Here is a 9,244-nt window from a genome sequence, read left to right on the forward strand (position 1 = left end):
CCCCCAAATTGGTACCCCTGGGAAAGGAGGTGTGTGGCTTGGAGGGGCGTGTCTGGGCGTGTCTAAGGGGCGTGTGTCCCCCTCCCACCGTGTCCCGCCCCGTCGCTCATTGAGGACGCGACGCACGTCGGGGCTGGGCGGGCCGGTGGCGTGAGCCAATGCGGCTCGGGCGGAATATTCCAACAACGGGGGGGGGGGTGTGTTTAAAAAAAAAAAAAAAAAAGGCGGAGGAACGGCGAGGGGGGGTGCCGCGGCGCTGACGTCAGCGGGCGGAGTATTATGGTCTGGGCTGCGCTGGCGGCTGCCTCTGTGCTGCGTAAACATGGAGCTCTCGGCCGTCGGGGAGCGAGTCTTCGCGGCCGAGGCCCTGCTGAAGCGCCGCATCCGCAAAGTAAGTGCCCCCTCCACCCTTATCACCATCTCCACGAAGCTCCATCGCCCCCCCACTACCGCGACTCTTCCTCCCCCCACAACCCTTTACACCGGGCCCTGCCGCCGCCAGCCCCGGCCCGGTTGCGGCTGGGCGGCTCTTTCTCCCCGCCGCATGCCCGGGCGCTCGGGCGTGCTCTGCTGCTGCCCGCTCACCCTTCTGCACCCCGGTCTCTTTAATTTATTTTTTTTGCGATCGTTATTACAGTATTTTTCATGCATCCCCCTCTCCTCGCGTGTTTGCACCCCCTGTGTTTTCTTGCACGCGTGGAATTGCGGGTCATACCTTTTGTTGCGGGCGTTTATCGCGGTTTTTTCTCCATGCATATTTATATTTTATTTCTTCTCCCCCTCCCACCTCTTTGCATCTGCAGGGGCGGATGGAATATCTGGTCAAATGGAAGGGCTGGTCTCAGAAGTAAGTGGGCCTTTGGGCCATAGTCTGCTGGGGGAAACTGGAGGGGAGCTGGGGCGAGCTGGCTGTCTGCAAACCTGTACTCCCATTGTAGCAGAAAGGAAACATGGGGCCCTTCCTTTATGCCCCGTGTTTTTAATTTTTATTTAATATTTTCCCACTCTGGCTTCTCACACTCTTCCCCCTCTCTGTGCCTCCCCCGCTTCAGGTACAGCACTTGGGAACCCGAGGAGAACATCCTAGATGCCCGGCTGCTTGCAGCCTTTGAGGAGAGGTACAAGGCCTTTGCTAGCTCTAGCTTTTGTGCTTGTAAATATGTGGCTGTCTTGTAGCTATGCTGAATTGAAGCTTTGGTTCTTTTAACACCTCTAGGGAGCGAGAAATGGAGCTATATGGGCCCAAAAAGCGAGGTCCCAAGCCCAAAACCTTCCTGCTAAAGGTAAGGTGGCTGGAGCCCTGCATGTGCCAGTACCATAGTAAGGATTGGGGGTCCCTCCCCATCCTGCAAGGGTGCTTCTTGAAACTCACGAGACTCCCTTGTCTTGTGACTTGTAATTACGCAGCTGGATGGCAGGATAATAAAGTCACTGAGTGATTTATCTTCTTTGCAGGCCCAGGCAAAAGCAAAAGCCAAAACCTATGAATTCCGCAGTGACTCTTCCCGGGGGATCCGGGTGCCGTATCCTGGCAGGTCCCCCCAGGAACTGGGCTCCACGTCCAGGGCTAGGGAAGGACTGAGAAACATAGCCCTGCCCCCCCAGAGCAGCTCCAGCACCAGCACCCCCAAAGCAGATGGCATCCGGGACCGGGTGATTCGTGTGGAGGAGAAACCTGGGGAGACCCCCAAAAAGAGAGGCCCGAAGCCCAGGAAGGAGCTTTACAAGGACCTGGCGGAGACTCTGGATGCCTCCAAGAGGAAACTGGGGGACCCAGGGGACAAGATGGGAGACTACCTGAAGGCCAGGAAGATGGAGGAGGCAGCAGCAGGGGCGGCCAAGTTTGGTTCAGGACACAGTGTCATCCAGCTGGCCCGGCGACAGGACCCTGACCTCCCCAGCACCCTGCCTGGCCCCAACCGAGCTGAGGTGGGCGCCAAACTGGGAGCTGCCGAGACCTACCCTCCGCGGCTGGCCAAGCACCGGGCAGACTTTCTGGACCCCAAGGGGCAGGGGGGGCTAGACCCTGGCGGGCCCAAGCTGCTGCACAGCACAGTGAACCCAGGCAGTGTGGGCAGCCTGTACCGTGATGGTGTGGGGGGCCAGGCGGGACGACCCTCCCTCATTGCCAGGATCCCCGTCTCTAGGATCCTGGGGGACCCCGAGGAGGAATCCTGGAGCCCCTCTCTCAACAACCTGGAGAAGGTGGTGGTAACTGACGTGACCTCTAACTTTTTGACCGTCACCATCAAGGAGAGCAGCACGGACCAAGGATTCTTTAAAGAGAAGCGATGAGTTTGTTGGAGATGGTGCTGGGGTTTTCTTCACTCAGATCCAGACAAAAGCTTGGTTAGAGCTTGGTGGGCCTTTTTTTTTTCTCTTTCCCCTTTATTTTTGTTTCTTTTTTTTCTGTTTTATATATTTTATTTTATTTTTTTTGGTCCTGGAGAGGATTTAGAAACTGTCCTAAATTCATTAATTCATTCATTTGAATTTGGTTTTGGGTTGGTTTTTTTTTGTTGTTGTTGTTGGTTGGTTTTGTTTTGTTTTTTCCATGTCTTACATTTTGTTGGAAAGATTATCTCTAGAGTTATATTTTCTATTAGATGTAAATATGTTATTTAAGAAAAAAAAAAAAAGCTTATATATATATATATATATTTCAACTCTGAGTTGTTTTATTTAAATGGAGACAACAGTGACTGCTCAGTTGCTCTTAGAAAGGACAATAAAACTGAGAACTAACAGAGTTCATGCATCTCTTGCAGGAGCCGGTGTACATAACGATGTTCATAGCTAATTACCTTCTGGGTTTGTTTTGTTTTGTTTTGTTTGTTTGTTTTAACTGTTATTTTTCATATGATGCTATGGATGGTGGAGGGGGAAAGTGTTACACCACCCCCCCCTCTCCTCCTCCCTGTCCTCAGAGGGCGAAGCGCCCTGATTTCTTGATTGTGATTATGAGGTGTTGCTTGTACAATCAAGTGTGCTGTATCCAGAACTGTTGCCCTTGACAGCTGAACTAAGCACTTGAATTTACAGTGTTGTTGGGGAGGGGGCCGTTTCCAGTCTTCACAGGAAAAAAGGAATAAAAACAATGTTGCTACAAGAGTTGAGGGGGGAGGGGGGGGAAGCAGAAATCCCATCAAAAGGCTCGAAGTGTTCTAGGGGAGTATTAACTTGAATTAACCTTTTCTTGCGAAGGAAGAGGAGGTTTGTGTGTGTAAGGTTCCTGAAGAGGGGTGATACTGAAATGCACTTTAATAGAGTTGTCGTAGCAGTTGTGGGAGATGGGACTGAGCTGAGAATCTGTTTTCATTTTGTCTGGTAGCTTGATTCTGTTCCCCCACCCACTAGGAAAAAAAAAATCATCATCTTAACACCCCCCCCCCCCCCTCTGTTTACATTCCTGAAATGCCAGAGAGGTTTGGGAGGGTAGCATGTCACTGCCCATATTTAGATGCTTTATATTGCTATAGAAAATGGATTATTATTATTTTAATCCCACCCCCCTCCCCTCCCCCCCAAAATACATTTTGTTTCATGCTGTTGGAAGACTCCAGATAAAATGTTTTGTGATATATACATCTCTGACAAATCCCAGAGCCATCTTTATGCATTCAGGGACAATAAATATTTCCCTTTTCTGAGGCTAGTTAAACAATAGCCAAAAGGCGAAATACTCCTGTGTGCAGCAGCCTTGCTGACTCGGGTGGCTTTTTCTGGTTGATCTCGTGGTGTTCTTTCTCCTGGCTCTGGAGGTCCCTCATGGTTTCCTCCCTGGGCTTGGGCAGGGCATGGTTGTGGGGTTTTGTGGCTCTGGACAAAGTGCAGCAGGAGTGAGCTGTGGGGTGAACATGGTGGTTTGCAGCCTCCTGCTCTGGTCACTCCTTCTCTCCTAGTTTGATTGAAGCCTGAGCTGCGTAGGGAGCAGGACCTTCCCCTATGTTGTGATTTTTGGTTGAGGTGGAGTAGGTGTCCCTGTCCTGATGTGTTGGGCTGAGCATCTCTCTGAGTTGGAAAGCACAAATCTGGCTAGGGCTGGGCCAGGTCATCCTCATCTTTCTGAGCTGAGCTCCCAATGGCTCCTGGTTTTGGAGGGTGGGGGGATTATAGTGGGTGACAGCACTGGGGGCTTGCTGGGCTGGAAAATGAGATGGGGCAAAAGAGCAGCCCTCCACTGTTGGGCCTATCTGCAGCCCCACTTTGCTTGGTCCCACGCCCCATGCTTGTTTTGGGACCTTTGTCAGATGGCCTGTCAGGATGGTGCTCTGTTGACTGTACAAAGGGAGCCATGTCAGTGAGGTCTGTTGTTACTTTTGTTGGTTTTCTTTTCTTTCCTTTTTTTTTAAAGGCATATTTTGTAAAATTGAGATTTTTAACTTGGTTTGTACAAAGAACCAATGTGCTGGTTTCAGTGCTGGTGCCAGGGGCAGCCAACAAGGTACATGTCTGTTGTCAGAGGAATGGTGGTGATGGGATGGAGTTTCCCAATCTTCCTGAGGCTGGTGGACACCTCCCTTTTGCAGAAGACTCCCTTTGGAGTCGTGCTCCTGCCAGGACACAGTTGGGATTTGGTGTGCTCTTCTCTGGCCCTGTGTATCTGTGTGTCCTGCCACACACTTATATGGAGCAAGACATACATGTGGGTGTATATGTGTGTATGTATATAGCAACGTATATACTGAGTGTGTATGTGTGGAGGGTGTGTGTGTGTGTGTGTGAATTATTTAAATCTAAGACTTGTACAAAACCAAGATTTGGCTAAAACTCAGTCTCAGAAGTGAAGCTTAACTACGTGTCTTCTGCCAGCCGTGAATGTCCATGAGACCTGCTTTTTATGTGAGTTTAAATATATACTTTGTAAATAGAAACGTCTCTGTCTTCCCTTTGTGACCTTGGGGGAAGGGGGAGCTGGAGCATCGTAGGGTGAGCAGTGGGGCCCCAAAAGGGTGGGCGGCATCGCATCCCTCCCTTCACATTCACATCGCCTCCAGGAGCCGCGGCTGTGCCGGGACCAACACCTGACGGGGCGGGAGGAGTCTGGGCTGCCCACGGGGAGAGTTGGGACCGTACCTTCTGGGGGTCCTGCTGCGCCCATACTAGGCGACGGGTGCAGTTCTGCTCCCGTAGCAGGCCCGGGGCTGACGCTTTGCGGTCCGAACATGGGTCTCGGCCCTGGGGCTGCCGTTCCATGTTTCCGACGGGGCGGGCAGCGCGGCGGGGGTGCGGGCCGGGGCGCGGCGGCTTTTGGATTCAAATCTCCCCCCGGGGCGTGCAGGCGGAGGACAGCGGGGGTTGGGAGGTGGTGGTTGTGGCGCTGGTTTTGGTGTCTTTTTTTTTTTTTTAAGCCATGTCCTCATTAACCTCCTTTTTCTGCTCGGCCGGGTGAAAGGCGCGGACCCCGCATTATGGGAGCTGTCAGCGCCTGGGCGCGGAAAATGAGTGTCAAGGAGGAGCGGGAGAAAGGGCCGCACAATGGCGGCTTTCACCCCTGGCTCCGCGGGGAGGGGGGAACCTTTCACACGGGCCACGGCGGGGCCCCGCCGGGACGGGTGGGATGGAGGGGGGTGGAGGGACAGAGGGACTCAGGAGGGCGAACGGCTGGCAGATACACACACATCACCCCCCCACTCCCCCGCCAACTCCACTCCAAGTGCCGGGGCGGGGAGCTCAGCTACTTCCCGACGGCGAAGCCCCGCGCACGGCGGCCGGGCGGGCTTTTGGGCTGAGAACGTTTGAACCCCTCTCCCGCCGCGGAGCCCGACTGTATTCCGGTACGTGCCGGGGCCCAGAGTGGGCTGCATTTTGCCTGCATCCTCGCGGGGAGGGGGATTCCCCTCAGCCTTCTCCGTCCATCGGGGGGGGTCCTGCTGTACCCCCAGGGTAGGGACAGAACATCCTCTCGGGGTGCGGTGGTTGGGGACGTGATTCACAAGAGAGCGGCAGCCCCGGGGAGTGGGGGAACTAGGCAGGAGCCCGGAGGGTTTGGATGGGAGGAGGGGTCGCTCCTACAGCAGTGACCACACCGGGCTGAAAAGTTTAAAAAAATATTTATTGATATGCTAAAAAGGAGCAGTGGAAAAGTTATACCAAAAAAAACCCCCAAACCCACCCGAGGTGACAGTCTCCTACTGTTTTCCTGCAAATAAATTAAAAGCAGCCCGAAGGCGGTTGGTCCACACTAGAACCCACCGCACAAAATGTGAGTGAGGTGCCTGAAGGGTGGCTAGGGCCCCGCGGGGGTGGGGAGTGTGGGCCCCCAGCCCCATTGCTTAGCAGGCTGGCTGCCCATCCAGCTCCACAAAGCCCTTAACGCTTTCCCAGGGTAATAACATCTCCCAACTTTTGTTCTCTGAAAATAAAAGCAAACAAACAGCTGTAGTTTAAAGCAATTATAAGTGTCATACAGGAACGATTTGGCTCTCTCTTTAATTAAAACATACAAATCAGACCAGTGACTGGCACAAGTTACAATGAACAATTGGTTGTTTTCACCCACCTCAAGAACACAAAACCTTCGTACCGGCTCTGAAGCCCTTCACATCCAGCTTGGAAACTCAACCCAAACCAAGCCCCCCTAAACTATCCCCATCCCTTCAGGAATTCCAGTTGGTGGTTTGCCTTTTTTGTTTGTTTGTTTCTTTCCCTTTCTTTTTTTCTTCTTCTTCTTCTTTTTTGGTACAAAATATATATATAAAAATAGACTAAGTTTCTAGAGAAGATGGCTGAATGGGCCACCTCTTCCAGTCCAATGGAAAACAACAAGTATGCTTAACCAGATTATGCCTGGAGAAAATATCCATTCAATATACAAATACTGCAGGACTTTCCACATCGGAAACCCCTTAGAAAATGACAAGTGACAAACCTTTAATTGGCTGTTGGGCACATGGCTGAACACTCCAACCTATAGCAGCAAACTCAAAAAAAACCCCCAAACAAATCAACAACAACAAAAATCAAACATCCAACAGCAACAAAAACCAGCCCCTCCCTACCCCCCCCAAAAAAAAGAAAAGAAAAAGCTAGACCTTGAATGCTAATGGTTGTGACTGGTAAACGGTGTCTGCACTGGCTTTCAACCCCTGTCCACAAAAGATTACAGTAAATCACTCACATAATGTGTCTTTGAGAGGCAAACTCCAACAGGAACCGCTCACAGACACCTTAGTGCTGCTGGGAGAGCCCAGATCCTGAACCACGAGGTCAGGAAGGGGCTGGGGCAGGATGCAAGGAGGAGGCAGAGGTCAAAAAAAAATTCTAGATGATCATTTTCACCATCCTTAGACCTTTGGAATTGAACCAGCTGGTGAGCAAAAGGCACAATAGCAAGTGGTGACAGCAGAGTCCTGCTGCTAGCATGAGGGGATATGTTTGAGAAGAGTGGGTGATGCAGGAGAGTGCTCACCATCGAGTTCTCCTGGGTACAAGCCCAGGTCAGGAGGCAGAAGCAAGCTCCTGCCTGGAGAAACAAGTGTGAGATTTGACAGGGGCTCTGGAAAGAGCAGCTGTCTTGGAGCTGGCGTGCAGCCAGCACAGCACCCATTGACACAACTAGTCTCCTGCACCCTCTGTGGACACTTGGTGCCCAGCCCCTTCTTGGAGCATCCTCAGATGCTTTTTTCCCCTCTTAGAGACATGTCCAATTGAGGTAAGAGCATCTCTGCCTGGTTGGCATCCCCTCTGTGGACATCCCTCACCTGCAGCAGGGTTCTGCATGACAGCTGAGTGTCCCTCTGGGGACCAGGGCACCTCACCCCATCAGCATGACAGCTGTCCTCAGGACCCTGTGACCATCCTGCTTTGCATAGGCACAAACCTGTGGTGGGACCGGTGTCACAGACGAGGCTGAGATAAGGACGGTCCGAAAGGCACATTGTCTTTCAGTTTGGATTTGTAAAGGCCAAGTAGCAAACATTTGGTGTGTGTGTGTGTGTGAGGAAGAACATTACCCTGGTGCTCCCAAATTCCTTGATTCTCCACCGAAAACGCTTGCATCCCCAGCACAAAAGCACATCCAGCAGAGACCATGCCTGGAGCATCTGTTTCTGCTAACATAGGCCAATGTTTCCTTGGACTGTTCAAAGCAACAGTAGCTCATTTGGCAAAGTTAAAAACTAGAAGGTAAACAGCACAGACCATGACATTTTGGCATCATGGAGCTTAACAGAAACTCCATCCTTGGGAACCTCCTCCATGGGTATTCCCTCCTCCCCTCTCAGCTGTTTGCCTGGCAGAACAATGCACAGTGTGTTGCTGGGAATGGTGACCAGCAGTAGATCGGGGCTGCCCCAGCCCTCTGCCAAGCCTCTGCCCCAGGCCACCTGATACCATGACAAGGTGACATTCAAGGCTGTCTAGCCACACTGGGGCAGAACTGGAGCTGGCTGAGAAGCCTGCACAGGTCCTGCTGCAAGGCAAGCTATACATCTTCACCTGCCCCAGCTCACTGGCACATTGTTGGCCCATGCAGGATGCCAGACTCAGCTCTGCAACACAACAAAGTCATGGCTGGGCATTAAATACAAAGATAAGTGAGAGCATCCCTGGAGCACATGAACCTGCTGCAGCTGAAGCTCAGGGAGTGACCATACATCCTTTGAATAACCAGGAACACGTGCAGCCATTATGGACTTTTCCTCCTCCCCGAGAAGTTTCCCAGCCAGCAACAGCAAACATGACTGCAGTAGGCTGATAACTGGAGGGGGCAGAAGTACCTGCATGCCCATTTTGGTCCATTTGCCTCCACACCCCCGTGTGATGACACTATGAGTGCCCCTGCCTGTGGCAGTGAGATGCTTCTCTAGGTGCCAGGTCTGTCACCTGGCAGGGAGCCACCCCAGAAGTGAAGTCTGTTCACACACACACTGAGCAGCCACGCTGATGGGACAGCCCAAACCACACACTGAGGCTGGGCAGACTGCAGGCTTCATAGCTCCCCCGAGGAGTTCAGCATTAACAGACTTAGAATGACCTCAAATGCTACTAAACTCTGCCTGAACTACTGCTGCTAATTTTGGCTTGTAAGAGAGTTCTACAGCAGGGAAAGAGATCTCCATGAAAAAGCCATTATGGGTTGCAATTACAAGCCAAAGTGAACCCCCTGGTGAAGGGCACAGGCTGGCAGGTTAAAGGCAAAGGGGCTCCCCCAGGCCCTCCAGCTCCTCCCAAGGTACTGTTGCCACTGTCTAGCTGTGTCCCATCTCCCTCTCCTCTCCCGCCCCTTCCCACTGCTCCAGAC

At 52.2% G+C, this 9,244-nt stretch overlaps 1 protein-coding gene across 2 annotated transcripts; it reads left to right on the plus strand.

Annotated features, from left to right (window-relative positions):
• The first annotated feature begins 274 nt into the window (after positions 1-274).
• On the plus strand, positions 275-2,371 carry CBX8 (chromobox 8). 2 transcript variants are annotated; one of them, XM_054170865.1, is made up of 5 exons: positions 275-391; positions 804-847; positions 1,053-1,118; positions 1,193-1,283; positions 1,456-2,371. In XM_054170865.1, exons 1-5 carry the CDS (start codon positions 323-325, stop codon positions 2,293-2,295), a joined length of 1,110 nt encoding a protein of 369 aa, XP_054026840.1. In that variant the 5' UTR covers positions 275-322; the 3' UTR covers positions 2,296-2,371. The 2 variants fall into 2 exon arrangements, with proteins under 2 accessions (XP_054026840.1, XP_009896183.1); XM_009897881.2 differs by having other exon boundaries at positions 1,217-1,283.
• The last annotated feature ends 6,873 nt before the right edge of the window (positions 2,372-9,244 follow it).

This window comes from Dryobates pubescens, chromosome 20 (assembly GCF_014839835.1).
Source record: "Dryobates pubescens isolate bDryPub1 chromosome 20, bDryPub1.pri, whole genome shotgun sequence".
Lineage (NCBI taxonomy): Eukaryota > Metazoa > Chordata > Aves > Piciformes > Picidae > Dryobates > Dryobates pubescens.

Bases quoted from the DNA above. Each gene is read 5' to 3' on its own strand.
- CBX8 (XM_054170865.1), top strand. From the start codon at position 323: ATGGAGCTCTCGGCCGTCGGGGAGCGAGTCTTCGCGGCCGAGGCCCTG. The intron at 392-803 runs GTAAGTGCCCCC...TTGCATCTGCAG, and splicing joins TGAAGCGCCGCATCCGCAAA to GGGCGGATGGAATATCTGGT. The intron at 848-1,052 runs GTAAGTGGGCCT...CCCCCGCTTCAG, and splicing joins TGGAAGGGCTGGTCTCAGAA to GTACAGCACTTGGGAACCCG.